The sequence below is a fragment of the Ischnura elegans genome, chromosome 4, assembly GCF_921293095.1.
Source record: "Ischnura elegans chromosome 4, ioIscEleg1.1, whole genome shotgun sequence".
NCBI classification, from domain to species: domain Eukaryota; kingdom Metazoa; phylum Arthropoda; class Insecta; order Odonata; family Coenagrionidae; genus Ischnura; species Ischnura elegans.
The window spans coordinates 42,276,607-42,294,906 of record NC_060249.1 but is presented as its reverse complement, the minus strand read 5'-3'; the positions used below and the strand labels follow the sequence as shown (position 1 = coordinate 42,294,906).

General features: G+C 37.9%; 2 protein-coding genes across 3 annotated transcripts in view; one reads left to right on the top strand and one right to left on the bottom strand.

Annotated features, from left to right (window-relative positions):
• The window catches only part of LOC124157362, a 385,239-nt gene that overhangs the window by 124,267 nt on the left and 242,672 nt on the right, over nt 1–18,300 (bottom strand). For both annotated transcript variants that reach the window (XM_046532026.1, XM_046532027.1), the window contains one exon: nt 17,958–18,059. In XM_046532026.1, coding sequence (XP_046387982.1) covers nt 17,958–18,059 — 102 coding nt within the window. The remainder of the gene's footprint in view (nt 1–17,957; nt 18,060–18,300) is intronic.
• Nucleotides 4,531–18,300, top strand: part of LOC124157363 (ion transport peptide-like) — a 158,291-nt gene continuing 144,521 nt past the window's right edge. The window contains exon 1 of the mRNA XM_046532029.1: nt 4,531–4,686. The gene's annotated coding sequence lies outside the window, so the exon portion shown is untranslated. The remainder of the gene's footprint in view (nt 4,687–18,300) is intronic.

Sequence of the window (18,300 nt, the reverse complement as noted above, 5' to 3'; positions counted from 1 at the left end):
TCGTGGGGGAATTTTCTTTAGGCTTAAGGCGCATTTTCAACAACACTGGAAATGGTAGATTTAAAGAAGGAGTGTTAAATTAAATGCCACAAATGAAAATTTTCGAATTTAAGTTTCGTAATATCTCGCACTTTCCGAAAAAGCTTCTAGAATACTTCTCAAACCTACGTAATTCAATACTATACCGAGTTTCATAATGACTCCATAACATGAAATTTATGTACACACTTGAATGCGAATATGAATGCAAAATAACTAATCACGGACTTGTGTGTGGATTCTCTGACTAATAATAATTCATCACTATCGGTCAATGATTACTAAAACGATATACCCATGAACTGTGATCATCAGGTATCTGTAAAATTCAATTACCGAATATTTTTGTATTTTATTTTACACTTTTGGTTACAGGTTTTTCAGGACGGTTAACTGTTTGAATACTTCCGTTCAATTTTACGGGATGGAGAAGCTGGTCATCAATCCACTATGTAAAATTCCAAAAACATAACTTCCCTATCGATAGGACATATCTCTTGGAATAGGACTGCCTCATCTCTATTGCTACAGCTTAGAATGACAAGCGGATGCGTAAGTAATAAGAGTTCTTATATCTGCCATGTCCATTTCATAACAAATATAATAAAACCATATACATAGAGTCAAAAATAAGAATAATAAGTATCCAAAGATTCATACCAACCCTTATGAAATCAATTCGATTGGCAAGAACAAGGATAGGCCACTGACAAAAAATATTTTTTATGATATTCCCGTACTAAATTCCATAGACATGTGCCATGAAAACGACCGATAACAGAGAAATAACTCTTAACTCAATCCACTCTATTTTCCATAGTGTTTCAATACTTACAACTACAAATATTCAGGAATCAAAGCTGTTTTCAGTGCAATATGAGCCAAATATGTCCAGCAATCACGCAACATGCATGTACTTACGATGAAAAACGAATATAGCCGTGCCCAATAAGCAACACTTTCAGATACGCTAATAGAAATAATCAACGAAACACAAATATAATGGGTAATTTTAACGCGCGAACTTACAAAATAACACATTCCATGAACCTCATTCTCCTTGGTCATTATGGCTCTCGCACCAATGTCAAAAAATAAATCCGTGAATATGTTTTTTTTGCGTAAATCTGTTATTTACGTCGAAATGCACATACCTTTCTTAACTAACAAAGACAGAGTGAAACCTAGGCATACACTTGATATTGTAACATCCTTGAAATGCTTCCAGTTGAAAAGAGAGCATAGAAGATAAGCATTACTAGGACAATAATGTAACTGGTAGTAAATTGAGCAAGGAGAAATCGTTTAATAAAATCACCTTCCAATATAACTCGACAACCAGGACCTTTGCTAATTTTAAAAAAATTAGCAAAAGGAGGCCGGTGCCTTCCATGAATGTAAGAACCTGCGCCTCATAGCCTGTGCGATATTCCCCAGTTCAAGCCTGTGATAGTATGCGTCGTCTTCATCATCAGTCTTTCAAAGCCACAAACTCTCTTATACCTTTTTCAGCCACTGTCAAAGAATGCTCTTTAATCACAAAAAATCCCCACTGGAGTTTTCAGGGTCATTCTGCGGATTTATACCTGGAATTCGAGATATAATTCAAAATCGTTAGAGAACCAGCGAGCCGGAGCCCCTTGCATGAGGATCCGCGGAGATGCCGGCGAGTGAGCACAGAAAGGGGGGGGGGAGAAGGAGAGAGTGAAGCAGAAAGTGGTCGAGAAGGCGTGACGGATCCGCTAGCAGTTCTCGGCCAGTGTTGTCTCAAAAAGTGTCCCTTAATGGGGCGCTGGAAACACCGTCCGTGAAGGAGAGATTCAAGGAGATTCGCCAACTGCCTGCCAGCGAACTCGCAGGCAAGCACCAAACGATTTCTACACTTTGCCAGAGCCCATTTCCAACTACATCAGAGGACGCATCATTCTCGATTGACTATTGTTATTTTGTCATTCATTATTTACTGGTTTAACACATACGCTATGATATAGAAATTTCCAGGGTCGGTTGAAAAGACCCTTTTTATCGATTATAAACATAAAATAAAATATTTACCTCAGTATTTTTCAGGGGCAACAATTTCATATTGAGAATTATACATTTTGAAAAAAAATTTTAATTTTATTTTAATAAATTCTGGAAACTACGAGAATTTAGTGTGAAAACGAGCAATTCGTTAGTAAATCATACCGATTTTGCGAGAGTTTGATGTCCAGCATTTCGCAGCGGTTTTTAGGAAATTTTTAGCAAACAATGACATTTTTTCGAGTCAATGGCCATATATGAAGCGAAAGTACCATGTGGCTTCTATTTGACATCAGTTATTTTCTTTCACGACGTACATACGTAATATTATTTACAATTAAATAACTGACATAAACTGAAATAAAGACTGAGTCGATGGACATGCTCCGCAGTCCGTTGTTCAATTTAAATTTGAGCGGCCTGAGACTGAGATAAATAGACTAGAGGTAAAGGTGAAAATTTTCAAGGTCGACAAACAAACACCCGTAATTGAAATGGAAAGAGATTATGGGGTGAGAGAAGGTCAGAGCATTTAGAGATTCTATCTCGGGTTATTATCAATCTTAGGATTAACGACAATAGCAGATGGCTCACCAAAAGAAAACATTTTATACAAATTTGAAAGAAAAATCTGATATAAGTTTGCTGCCATGAAAACCTGCCTGAAAAGAAGAGATAAATCCAATTCCATTAAATTAGCGAAACGGTATGGATATTTTAAAAACAAATTTATCAGCACCGTTCAGTCAAGGATTGAAGCTTAAAGTACTTTGATTAAGATATATGTTTTTCCGGAAATATTTCTCAAGGGGATTAAAATCCACCCTTAAAATTAAATTGCAGATTTTCTTTTTTTTCAAAGCCAACACCATTACGTAAAGAAAGCATGTAAGGTATGGACCAGAAAACTTTCCTATGATATAAACAACCTTTGAATTTTACATAATTTTCGCTCCAATATATGAAAAAGAGTTATTTCAGGAATCAAAAATGAAGTTAACATTGCAACTAATTTATCCCCAATTAATGACTCCAGCTACAATGATTGACAAAATATTGAGTTTTTGACAAGGATTTACTCATAAAATTTAAAACTATTCGCCTTAATGCCGGATAACTTGCAAATCAAGAATAAATGCTAAAATAAAATAAGCAAAGGCAGATATCTATTTATATATTAGCATAAATATGGCTCCAGTGTAGGGGAGCTTAGTTTTACCAAGCAATAAGGAAGCATTTTTCACGGTGTTTAATAATAGGGGCATGATAATATAGGGGAATTAAACATGAGTTGATTAAATCGACAGAAGAAATGACTTCCATGACATTAAAAATGTTTGAAATTCCCAAAGAAAAAGAAAAATGAAAAATAGTGAGTCATTAAGATAATTTCAAAAAAATCTTTGTACCAGAAAATCAGAAAATAATGATAATAATAATAATAATAGACATCAAGCAAAATAAAATTAAATCATTGCCAGGAAAGAAATGAGTTTTATATCCCGCGAAGCCTTCTGCGAAAGTTTAATCAACAGCTCATTATCGAGCGTCTTCACAAATGTAACAATCATACCTCATTGCAGCGGAACAAAAGACTCAGATTACTACGGAGCACCAATCCGAATAGATCAGAAATAGCCACTTGCAGGGGTAATTTAGAAATGCACCCGAGTAAACGAGCGCGCTGACTCGCAAAAACACTCGAACAAAGAATTTAAAAAAAGCCGTAGCCGACGCAATTCAAAGAATACGCCACGATTAAAGCCTCGAGCGACGAGGAATGAGGAGCAAGTGCACTAATTTCCATTTCCCACACGCAAATACGCGAAAAGACTCGCGTCGCATACGACGGACACCTACATGACAGAGGACGAGGACGTGGGCTTTCGACTTGCGAAGGGAGACGAAGAAAAATTCACGGGGAGAAAAGAGGAGACGGTAGAGAGGAGGATTATAGGACGAGAGTGGGAGGGAGCTGACGGGCTGAAAGGCTTGCAAATTGCCCAAAGCGGGATGCGAACCAACGGAGTCATTAACGAGACTCCTTGTTGGAAGGAAGACGACGCCCTTTCCCTCGGCCGCTGCAATGTTTACGCAAGCCGTGAATGGCCGTGGAAATGGCCGGGTCGAGAGGATAAGTGACGCTATAATGATCGACCTCCTCCGAAGAAGGAGGAAGAAATAAGTGGGGAGGGGCTGAAGATGATTGGGACCGGAGGATGGAGACCGCGGCCCCGCCGTGGCAGGGGGTGTGTGTGAGTGGAACATTGAGGAGAAGGGGTGCACACCCCTAAGGGGCGGCGCGCGTGATGGAGAAAACAGGGTGCAGAGTGGGAGGATTTTAACGCTGAGGGTGGGGACGCACTGCCCACACGGAGGCTGCGTACACGCCGTGGAAGCGCCGGGCACGAGGTGGCCACCAACACACCACGGCGAGGGCATTAATATAAAAGAACCACCGCTCGGGGAAGGCCAGACCTCGAACGACAAAGCTGACGAGCGTTTCGCGCACACCTCCCGGCCATTGGAGAGAGACCGAGATACCTGAAGGAAGGAGTGCACGCCAGAGGAGTGTGAGAAGAGGCCAGGAGAAAAAACGGACGAAGAGAAACCTTGCCCAAGGTGAGTCCACGGTGGCGATTCCTCCTCACTCGTGCGGGGGTAAAGAAACCGGGGGTGCTCGGCTGTGACGGCTGCGAGAACGGGGGAGGAGACGACCCGGCGCTCTCGGAGCCGTCGGCGATTTGCGTTCGCCCATCTTCTCCCGCTGCTTCGGAGAGCCGTGAAGCGAGGAAAAGGGGAGAGGGTTAGCGTTGGATACTTTTCCAGTGATTTGTGGGGTTTGGATGCCGCAAACTCCCAAGCCGAGGGCTGGAATCAGGATCTGAAGGTCCCTGGGCTATGCCTGTAGAGGCGACCGTTCGTGAGGGGATATCGAATAGCGCCCCGGTTAGGGAGCGTCCGGGTGATACCTTCTGACATGTTTTTCGCATTAACCTTGAAGATGAAAAGGGAACCAAACAATTGCCAAATATCACCAAATTCAAATTTAATACAATTTCTACTACCTTCTTAAAAATTAAATACCACACGGAATTTATTAAAATTAATGTAAATAAATTGCTAGAGCATATTCACGCGTAAAATTACAATTACGTGTCTTATAACCTGATCTGACTTAAGAAACACCTTAGTGTCTTTATAATTCTTATTTTTTGCGGTGCGGGCCTCTACTCCCGATGCCGTTTGTGCTTAAAATCATCTCAAACCCGATGGATAACCGGAACCTTGAACGACATGCATGCCTAAAATACTAAATAATAACTTAAGTAAGTACCTGACTGGCAATGAAGCCTCGACATCGATAATTACTTTGCATTCCGCGGTAATACACAATCTCTCAAATTGAAAGATAATCTATCTCCGGGATTCTTGAATTGAAAACCACCAGACATAAATAATTCCCCAAAATTCGCATAAAAGCTTCAAAACAGCATCAAGCTATCAGGGCTTAGCCAACTGATCAACCGTCTAAAAGTCAAAAGTAATTCCTAAAGAGAGCCAGGGAACAACGAATTCCATATTTCGGTACAACTGCTAACTGAATAAAATCCATCATAAAATAATAACAATCAGGGTATTTCCTTAAAAATTATATTCATTCAATTCCGACTATGTACGAATCTAATACGACGTAAGTTTCCTCAAAGAAATGGAATCTTAATATTATGAATAGGAAGCTTAAAAATTAATGCCCAGCATTTTTTAATTAAGGAGTGAACAGTGATAAATCAAGGATTCCACTTTATGTAACTTCATTAACTAAGTAAGGGCATTGCGGTTCCGTAATGACTAGGAATAAACCCGTTATCTAGCTGGTAAATATTTTGAGTTGAGCTTTTAGTCAAAAGAAGACTGATACACTTAAATTCCAACCACGATGCTGTCGCATCTCGAAATAATCTCAAGTCACGTGTTCTTGTCTAGTATATTCGTTCGATATGCCAACACGATAGAGAACCCAACCGTACCTACTCGTGGATTTAAATAATGAACTCTAAAAATAAACTGAATAAGCATTTACTCATGCAAGTCAGGAGGCGATATAGCACTGGCAACAGAGCCTTTCGAGTGTGATACATAAAGTAGCTCTTGAAAACATTTTCTAGGTAATAAAGGGCCGCCATGCCACAGTTTATGTTGCCGAGACAGTTCTGAAGAGCTTAAAAGGAATACATTTCCGTACCTTATGACTATCCCACACCTTCTTCTATATTACTCCCGTCAGGTTTCCAGGCAGCTTAGAAAACTCCTTTCACGCAATTCAAACTATAAATATTCCTAGAGCTTCAAATATTGTTATTCCGGTCGTTTGCCCAAGATCTTTTGAGAAAATCTTCCGGTCCAAAAACACTTATTACAGCATTATTAGACTGAACATCTGGACATTAAAATAACTTAAAAGCATGTAATCACAAAAGCTGGGTACTTCTTCAGAGAATCAAAAAGTGCTTCGGTCCGCGAAAGCTACAAATAATTTCCGAGAGGCACCGTTTAATCATTGGATAAAACCACATTCGATAGAATAATACTTTCCCATAAATGTTGAATAGAAAAAGTTATTTTTTCATCTAGTCAAATCGGATTTTGGCTTCTATCAAAAAGGCAATAAATCTATGACAGTAGACAATTATTTTACCAAGTCATGGATACCGTGACTATAAGGTTAAAATATTTTGGAAAAAATTGAACGCAAATACAGTAAAAATTTTACATTAAAATTTTTTCATTTTATTTTTGTTAATTTTTTTGTAATCACTTATTTGGGATCCTGAGACATAAATATAAAATAAACGAGATTAGAATTTAGTTAAGATCAATATGCAGTTATTTTACTCCTATTCAAACCAATTTACGATGCGCCAGAGGGAGAAATAATGAGAGTTCGCCCGCTTCCCTTAAGGAAATAGCATTAAGGTTTAATAAAGACAATCTCAGAGAAAGATTTTGAAATTCCCACACAAAGTTAAACTCAGCTCGGCCGAGACTTAGCAGACAAATCGGCAAGAATGCTCTCCACTTAAGCCTTGCATGAGGTGAGAAGAGACCCTCCTAAAGTATCCGAACCGAAGCTCGGAGTCTCGGAATTATAAGGAAGTCCGCTTCAGCGATTTCCTATCATTAAAGAAGGAAAAGGTGGCCGGTAGAAAGAAAAGAGCAGGCTCGCCGGGAGACTTCTCCGATGTCGGCGGAGGAGGGGAAGACGATATGCGAGAAGTCTGCGGACGGCGGAATATAGGGAGCAAAGATCTCCTTCGAACGGGAAAAAGAGGGTGAGAAGCAAGGTAAGGTAGGCCGAAAGAGCGTTGGAGCTCTAAATTAACCTTTTGTCCGTGAATTTAAACTCCTATAGAAGCCTAGAGAGTCTTGATCTCCTAGAAATCTTTGACGCACTTATTTATTTCCATGCACCCGAAACAGCCTCAGTGTGGCTTTTATATCGAGGCTTATAACAGGCAACAACGGAAAGCTATAATTAGAAGCACCCATGACCTGGATAAATATTACCCAGGTAGGGGACAAACCCTCGACCTTCAGTTTAACAGTCAAGGGCTTTACCCTGCCGCCACCGAGGCTGGCAATATTTGTTATTTGTATTGATATTTGGAAATTTTGCCCTACTGCTTATGGTAGGAGTGGGGAATTGTTTTAGCTATATACCGCTCTGTGGATGGGGAGGCTAGAGGAGGCGCGAGTGTTTTTTTAGTTGAATTTATAAATCTTTCTGTCATCCGGGGTAACTATTTTAAAAACGGTGGAATTTATGGCTGGTTTTCTATTCTCCAATCAAAAAATAGCTGCAACATTTGCGGGCCTCAGTGGCGGTAAATTTCCCCGTTGTGAAGGCGTTGAATGCGTTCTTTTAGGGGCGGTGAGGATAACCTTTAAAAAAAATAGATGAGCAAGAACAGACATCAGTACAAGTTATAACCAAAATCCATCGAATAAGGCAGAGGAAACGTTTATGCATACTGTATGCTACATACCACTTGAAGGAAATGGAATAAGACCGAAAAGAGTTTATTACATAATACTCACTCCGATCGTGGACTTTATTGTATAACAGAAGGATATGATTTATTATAACGCAAACAGGGAACTAAAAACATTTTAAGCTCGCACATGTCATAAGAAGATATTCTCGTTACATACATATAGGTTATTCAGCCATATAAATCATATATCCACTCCAAAAAGCGTCGAAGCATCCTTCGATGGATCCCAAGTTGACCTTCTCTAACTGACTGAATGATTGGAACACAAACGAATAAGTCTAAATTTTCTAATTTCAAAATATTTAGCATGAAAATTATTTGATTTTGAGTTCTGAATTCGAGCACGCCAATTGCTAATGACTCGATGATGTTAAACAGTTAAGCCAATTTTTAGAAATAAAAATTATAAAGAATCCAAATTCCTATCCAAGGTACTCATTATGCTATGGCAAATCACACTCTCAAACTATTTCTAGACTCGCTTTTGATCACAATTGTATACCTAATCAACTTGACAAACACTTAGCTAGTGGCATTTACAACGTCACCGCAAGGCTAAACTGAAAGACACATAATGCCCTCAGACATACTTATTATCATTATTATTTACACTCACTGAGAATCCATATTTATCAAAATTTCCGAGGCCTTAACCGCATAGATGCTTTATTACAATGAAAACAGTGAACTAATAAAACTTCAAACTCCCCCATATCATACGCAAAGAAGGTTTTCGTTACATTGGTACATGGGTATAATCAGCCATATAAACCGCATGTCCTCTCCAAGAAGCTTCGAATAATCGGTGGTTCCCAAGTTGACCTTCTCAGTAGCTTCAAAAACCTTTCACAAACACAAACAATACATTGAAATACACGAGTTTCTTAAAATAATACGTTTTCTATTCATAGCAAAATATTTCAACATAATAGAAAGTCAGAACATCCAACGAGTGGCTCGCGCGTCCGTGATATGTCACGGGATCGCTCATACAGCCGATATAAAAAGTTAAATTCTCAAAAAGGCATCGTAAAAAAATTGCCATATAGCGCATTTAATTCCTTATCCACTTTATATTTATTTGTAATGCAATGCGACATTTAAGCTACAGACGTTATTATTGATTTTAAAATGTACATGAAATGAGAAATTGCATTCCTTCATTAATAATTTTACGCTAATAAATAGGCCAGGAAAAACAAGAAAAATAATCTTTCAGTTTAAAATTTGTACAAATGTATTCCGAAATCAAATAAACCCTTATACTTTAGCCAATGCAAAACTAGGCTGCTGCGGCGCGCCGTTTCAATTAGCGAATTCCGGGCTCTTCTTAGAAGAATTATTCTCTCAGAACAGAGAAAGGTAAAAGAATCTTCGGATTCAGAATAAAACCGGTTTTGAAGCATAGTCATAATGAAAAGAATATGGCAGACAAGAGCAAGCGTGCTAAAATTCCCGCGAAGGTCGGAGCCGAGTCACTTCCGACTATATTTAGTGACAGATAAAAATTCCGCACCTTTTAAGTCACTCTATTAAGTTCCAGATAAATATACATTCTTGACCGCAGACGGGACGAGAGCCAACAATAAACTAAAAGATGCTCATCGAGCTTGGAATGCGTGAGTCAAAGACGGTGAGTGGTCAAGAAAAATGCACATCCTCTTTCCGATTCCCGTTTCGAAAATGCCTAAGACCATAACCATCAACAGGAGGAGGAACAGGTATTCTCAGAAAAGATGGGTATTCGGCTGAGAGGTAGCAACCCCTAATGCCCTACGGTATTTTCTAAGGGGAAAGCATTTTTGGCATCACGATATGTAGAGAACACACATAACCGTATGTTCTGCCAAACACAAAGTTCCTCCACGATTCCAACACATTCCGAAGGATTGTTGAGAAATATGGAAGAAAAAACACAAATAATTGCAAAACCGCGGTAAAATTAAGGCAGATGAAGATGACGGCAATATCTTCCAGGATCATGGAAAAAAGTATGATGATTAAGTAAAGGCGTCAAAGAGAACTGACAACTGTGGTACTTTCATTAGAAAAAACGTACTGTCTTTTTTAAGAAAATTGCGTCGTTTTTTCTTCTTCCCGCAATAATCTTTAAACAAAAGTAAAACAGCATAAAATATTTGCATAATATGTTTAGATCGATTGAAGCGTAGCAGAACCATCTGTCACCAGGAAAGGTTTTGAATAATTCAACTATCGCTCTCATCCATTGCTTAAGACGCCTATCATCGTACGGAACTACCCATACGTCAAAGAAGTCCATACTGACGGATTAGAAGCCATTCATTATAATAATTTCATCAAATAAATAATTGAAATGATAAAATAAATACCACAACTATTTTTGAAATGCATAGCAGGGAAAGTTTGCTAAAACATTACTGCTCGGTAAGACAGCATGATAATTAAATTATAGAAAATAAATCATAAGTTTCTCGGGAAGATCTCCACGCTGGACAAGCATTGCTTGCACTCAACTAGTATTCCGGTGTATTGAGTGTTTTTTTAAATTATTTTAGTTGAAAAAGCGCACGAAATAATAGTACTGAAAGACTGGGAGTACTTCTAATACCTGATGCTGGTTGATACACGATACAACCTAAGAGCAACCAGAAACCGCAATGATGAAGAGTAAAGTTACGAGTAAAAATACCTTTTTACTGAATTGACAACAAATTTTTCAGGCAAAGAGATGAATATTTTTTACAACTCATAAAAAACGGAATATTTAGGTGGCTAACGGAATTTTAAAGCAAACCAAGATAATTTCTGATCGAAAAAACCGAAATGAAGATTTAAGAAAATATTGTGCTTCAGTGTTTCGCTACATTTCTCAAGTAACTACGCCTGATGTCTACATTGAGTATCACTAGAAAATAGTACAGAGAAGTGATTCCCTTACGGAGACAGAGGCTCTAACCTGGAATATTAATGCCCTCCCAGATAGATGGGCAAGATAAAAGAACGTAAGATGAATCAAATACGGCAAAGAAGCGGCGAGTGTAACCTCAACATAGACAGAGAAGATGAGAATATATGTGGAGGAGTTGTGAAGGGCAAAAATTATCCCACACAAGCATTCAGGACTAGAAAAGGTAGTAGCATGGTCATAGTTGGAAGAACGCAAGTATCCCCGGTGTAATTTATAGATAACACTTTCAAAAGTAGTGTGAGCAATTCCATTTTCCGATTGCAGCCTTCACGATGCCTTGTCAAGTCCAAATCCAAGTCAAGTCATTTTCAAGTTGTAAAAGATACTCAATAGAATAAGCTACCTTCTAAAATAAAATAATCATTTTCTCGTAGAGAAACTAAGAAGAAACAGGATTATATTCGAGCAAACAATAGATGCCGCAAAACTTTCCATCAAACTCGACTAGGATGTCATCACTACAAAAGCCAAATCATGGTAAGGAACCCGCATATAACATAAGCATCACAGAATAGGAAGGCATGCGGCGTAGCGCCTGCGAGATGAATATGATGTTTTGAAATATATACCTCGTGAAGCCATTACCTGAAGGAATTTGATCTGTCACACCGGCGAAATAAAATTTATTCTATTGTCAACAGCAGATCGGATGGAAAGTTTTCTCTATTCAACTTTGGACATGATCGAGATAATTTATAACAATTGGCAGGATGAACGATTAAATTAATAGCACTTCATAGATACCCTTGCCGATTAAATTAAGCAGTGATAAATATATCAACTCAATAAATACTGACATTTAAAGAAGGTAGTACACTTTGAAAAATAATAATTAATTGTCCATATAGTTATGGCACGGTAAAAATGACGGGAAAAACAATAGGAATTTAATTTTTCCCGTATTTGATCCAATTAAAAATCTGAAACGTACAGCAGTTACCTTAAGCACAGCTATAAATAGAAAATACGAAACTTTTATAGGATAATTAAATGTTTATTAACGCATATTGGAAGCCATTTATGTAGTTTTCTTTCCAATTAACGTACTTACTGGAAGTATGAAAGTTCAAAATGTATGAATCATTAGCTACCTTTCATCCTTTCCAATAGCTACGAGGCAAAGCAAACATTCTCACACTATACTCTCTTTTATCTAAAATTACGAATTAGTCTTGAGATTCTAGAAAAACCGATGAGTAGACAAGATGCCACGTAAACAGACCATGCAAACTTTGCGCTCCAACGAGAAAACATACGACCTTGAGGGGAAAAAATATTTATAAATTCCAAAAGGACACGTGTCCGCTCCATGATTGGAACACATGTACGCAACATAATGGCTGAGAAAACTTGATGTGAAGATAAAACTTGGGGTGAAGGGACATTTACGGGGAATGTCATTTGTAAATAATGACTACTAACAAGAAATTCAGTATTAAAAAAATAGATAAGGGTACATTAATTATGGTAAATTTTGTCTATCCATCCCATTAGAAAGTATCGCTATTATTCCAAAAATAATTCTAGCTGATGTGTCTTAATATTTTCATCTTTTCGAACACCAATAAAATTATCCAAGTAACTTGTCCCATGGTCTCTTTCTTTTCGAGGCATTTCATCGTAACTTCAGAATTCAATAACATTCTCAATCTCATTTAGAAAAAATACGCCACTATTACTTCTCACAAAATCTAATTCAAATACACATTTTAAACTAACTCCACGCAATGGATACTAGTCTTCTATAATGCTAACGATAACACTTAAAGAATGACGTAAACTGCTCAGAATAAAAATTGACATTTTTACTAAACAAATATTATTAAAATATGTACGGCTAATTTTTCTCGTAAATATTAAAAATTCTGCGCAAGATGCCGCGATATCGACAAATCGCTAACTATATGAACAGGGTCCTGACACAGGTCATAAAATATTCAATGTCTCAGTTCATACGCCCACTGACTTGAAAACGCCCTTTTACTGGTTCGTTCTGAGAAAAATTCACTCGAAATTAGTTTTCTGCTTTTCGTAGCAAAAATGCATAGCGTATTCAACATTTACTCGAGGAGATAAAATAATTTCCAACAACGACGTTCTTGAGCAAACTGGGGGCACAATAAAGATCAACGAAGAAACATTTAATTCCATCGGCGACTTAAAAAAATGACGCGGATTTTATGGTCACGGAAAAGGAGCTTATAAGAGGTAACTCAAAAATAAAGAAACCGGTCAACGAAGGAGGCCTTTGCGATGGTTTCAGTAGTCGAAAAAAATGTCACATTTTATACGACACATAGCATTTTATTGGAAATGCGAGACAGCAGTAGGATATACGGAAGAGAATAGCTTTAGCATGGGAGGCATTTAATAAATGGAAAGATAAGATGAGAGGATCGCAGTTTTAGTGTGTGAGGGAAAGTTCAACGCTACATATTAGTCAAGAGACTAATATTGAGCGTTGAACTTCAAGATGTGGAATCGTGGACGCTGAAGAGGACGATAAAAGCCTAGAGGAGTTGGAGATGTGGCTATGGATAAGGTGAGATGTATAGAGATGAAAAGGGACTAGTTAATGCTACGGTAATAATGAATAGGAATAGGCCTTCAGACGTTCGATGTGAGAGGGGGACCGACCAAGGCGATTCGCAAAAAGAGTAACATAAACCTCCCTTAGCCGGAAGAATATTTAATATTAATGACGTTGCCTAAGAGCAGAGAATATGAGAGAAAGCAACAAAAATCGAATTTGATTCGTTAAGCTTCACTACCGAAAAAGATGCCCAGAAGGAACACGGGATATATTTTTCTCCACCAGATAAAATTCATCTAAATAGATATCGTTCGAACGATTGATGATCGAATGCAAGATTGCAAGAATGGGAGCACAACAAGAATGTGAGCTTTTGGAGCACATTGGAGCACGTGAGCTAGTGTCTGTAGGTACCTATGAGTTGTACCAATATATGCATAAAATCAAAAAAAGATAAATTTGTATTGAAGTTGGTAACTAAATCTATCCTTTTAATAAATTATTTACAGTCTCAAAATTTCGATGCGGCCATGAAACGTATGAAAATTTGCCACCAAATTATACGAATACATTATTAACAAGAACAGTTCATTCGCCAAGTCAATAAAACCAGCCAGCTGCTCCTTAATACTCGTTACACGGAATTAGAAAACAAAATAAACCACAAACACTGGAAATTGGCGAAGTAGGTAGGAGGGCCTCAACATTCCATAAGTATGTATATACCGCTGGCACATTAAAAGTAAATAAAGATGAAACAATACGCATGACGACTGAAAATGATGCCAAGATGCTATGGCTGAATTGCATACGAAAAGACGCATTTGTATCACTATTTAACAAAAACTCAAATGATAAGATAAGCTTTCACTGTGACGAAGCTAATACAAAGAAATGTCACGGACAAACTTGGATCAACTTTTAATGCGATTTTTTGGGATGGAAATGGACAGGAAAGGAATTCTGTGAAGTCTTCACGATGGCCTTCTTTCGTCGATTTTCATTAGAGAGTTGACGCTAGGATTCTAATTTGGCTGCCTGTCGTCCAATTTGGTAGCTTGTGGACCCGTTTCCGAGTCGTTTCCTCGATTTTTCGGAGCACCCGCCTCTAAGGCTGGATTGACCGATAAACTTCTTCTTTGACACAACATTTTATAAGAAAACTTTAAGACCCAGCGGGTGACATTGTTACTGTATTAACAGTTAGAGCTCAATCGTTGACAAACAACTTTTTTCAATCAATTCCTTATTCCATTCCTCCCTCCAACTTCTTCAATAAGCGTACTAAGCGGAACGAAGTTAACAATAATGCACCGTTTTGGAGATAAATTAATAATTTATAACTTCAATCAAATTACCATCAAAATTAAAAAGAAGTAGAGCTCTTACCCACCGTGCAGTGGCAATAGCCCACGTTCATCTTTTCTCTTCCCACTAAATCATTGGAACTTACTATTTCTGATTGAGTACAGATTAACTGAATAATTAAAATTATCCTACTGCTTTAAATAATCATGACGTCATAAAGATTGCAGTGATATTACACCTTCAATGGTAAATAATGAAAAAATTAGCAAATATTATGAAAATTCAGAAGGAGCGCAAAATTTTTCATGAAGGCCGACGAGAAGACGGCGGCGTGGATCGGCAGATTGAACCCAGACTAAGTCATAGGCGTGTGACTTGCGCACTTTCACGATAGGGGGTGCCAAATCCTTTCTCTGAGCGACCTCAAAACGAGAAGATTTTCGCTTGGGATGCCTGTAGGCTTCACGGCTTCACCTAGGAATTCCACTTTCACCCGAACCCTTATGTCAGTAGGCGAACGTTCAACCAACAAGCCCATCACGCATCTTATCTTACAGCCGGAACATCTAAATTAAAACAATGAAAAAATTACAACGCACAACCTGAAATAAGTAGCTTTGTGCGCAGTCATGCGCACCCGTGGATAAGTTTGTAAATTCTAGAGACCTTTAGTTTTTCGTTTTGCGATGGGTCTCTCACTTCTCGAGCTTTGGTCGGCGACATATCGACGGGATTACTCCTTTCGCTAAAAAGTTACTGACGTCACTGACCCTTGTCGAGCGACTATCCGCTTCTTCTCTGCCTCGCACATCCGTCTCGGATGCGCGTCACACCAAGGACGAGCCCGTCTAAGCTACCATTTTTTAGGAATCCGTGGTGTAACTGGTAGCATACCTGACCGGCAATAGGGAGATACGGGTTCGAAATCCGGCCACGCTTAGTGATTTTTTCATAACTAATTCCATCCTTGATTTACATAATTAAAATATACGGCGAACATTGAAAAAACCATCCGCGTACGAATAGCTTCCTATCCCTGTTGTTGTACACAATCTCCGCAAGAATCACGTAAAATCGAAGGTCAGGAGCATCACAGGATTATATCACGAAATCTCTAATAAAAGAGTATGATTTTATTCCCTTGCCTCCTGATTCACATATACTGGAATATATTGAACAAAATAAATGACACAATTAATACCTGTCGAAGCTTTTTCGCCGAAAGCATTACATATATCTTCCATGACATGACATATAAGTTTCCCTGGAAGTTTCACAGCATTTATGTTACTCATTAAAATTTTCCGAAAAGGAAAAAAGTAATTAAAGCTCTTTTCAATTATTCATATACTATGCTAGGCTGAATAATGCAAGTAATTTCCACAGTATTATGACACATTTAAAAATTTAATTTCTACGTTACTATTTATTGCACTTTATATTTGTTGTTTGCAATTAAAATTTTTTTGCGAGTAAAATGAATCACACGAGTCTCTAATAAGATTAAATGTTTAAACAAGACTTTTTATTGTTGATAATTTACGTGCACATCGTTTACACAAACTAAAAAAATTTGAGAATAAGTATGCATCAGCAATTTATAAGATCAAAATACAGTCCTGCCAGAACAGTTTTTGGAGGTTTGATATGATTTCTTATTAAATTGAAACAACTATAAGATACGCGACAATGAGGCAAAAAAAATCCTCACCTAAATGAACGGTCATTGGCGTGGTATATTAAATAAATGGGTAATACGAAATGAAATATAATAAAATGAAGTGATATTCTGACAATAACTGAGCCGACTTACAAGGGCAATTGTAGCACGCATTTTACAAAGATTCACAGTGAAGGCAAAGCCTTGAGGTCCACGACTCTCACTACTTTGATGAATTCTATGAAATTTCATATCCTACAATGAACGCCGCATTTTTAGTCCGCCATTGCTTCCCTCCATGGGGGGCCTCAACCATCAAAGTAAAACAGATACCTACACCGAATAGAAACTTGATCGGGATCTGGCGGAAACTGGAATCCTTCGGGTACAGCAGTGTTATCAAGCATAAAATATTAGGGAAAAATTCATGCCTCAAGAGATCAATCAAATATAATTAGTGAAAACATTCGCAAAAGCTAGACCAAGTAAATTTAACCACTAGGAGCTGAATGTTTCAATAACTGATTTTAGTTCACAAAATAACGCATTTGTTGTTATTTCTGTGCCAGAGCGTGATTTTTCCAGTTTATAAACAACAGTCAAATACGATACTTCAATTTTGTCCAATCATTTAGCACTGTAAATAATGTACTTAAAGAGAAAATTACTTGCAAATAGGAACAACCCTGGAAAATATGTAAACTATTTAGTTAGAAATATAATGAATTCACAAATAAGTTTTCTTCCTTAAAATCATTCAAGCAATACTTTTCGTATAAACTTCCGTGTCAATAAAATGACAAAGAGATTACACAGTTGTATAGCCGTGTTACAGAGGAGACACGCCCAGGAACCTATTCATACTCAAATAGCAAAAAATAAAATTGAAAAATGATCAAAAGAGTTAAATATAATCGTCAATTTATACGCAATACATTGAAGAAATTTTTATTTTATCAAGTATCCACCAAATCTGGAAAATTATCTCAAAACTTGAAGCCTAACCAAAAAAATAGCTAAAATTTTAAACAGCTAACGAATTTAAATGAAAATGCATTAACAGTTGAAGATAGGGTAAAGTACCATTCATTATGCTGCAGTAAAATAAAATATTTTTAAATATATATAATAATTTCATCGAAGATACGCCTCGCTAACATTTATCATTCCACAAATGCGAGATAAGGTAACATAAAACGTTAAAAGCAGTCATAAATCATCATCAGATACGAGACAAAATATTTTCGCCTCACTTCATTTGTAACCATCGTAACGACATCACATCCAAAACCAACTCCAAGGGATGGACAACCCAAACAAGCAAACGTGTCAGGCGAACATCAAACCCCACAAACTGTTTATCCAGGACTCCATTAAAGTACTTACATACGGATGTCCAGGGGATCGGGAAGGAGAGGCTTGAAGAGAAGAAGATGAACAAGACAGCCGTGGCGGACCTCGCCGCACCACGATTTCCCCTCCCCCAACCTGCAAAAAGAGAAAGAGGAACGCACACCTGAGTAAGATAGAGATGAATGGAAACGCAGAAAATAGCGAGGCGTCATCTTGCCCATCCCACCACCTTCCAAAACCATTTCACGTATGTGTTTGAGCATGTGTGTATATTCCTGAGTGAGAGAGAGGTGAGCAGGCTAAAACTGGGCGGGAAAGGAGAATAGAAGGGCCCCGTACGTTAATTCTGCGTGAGTGCGTGTGTTGAAAGGTCAGG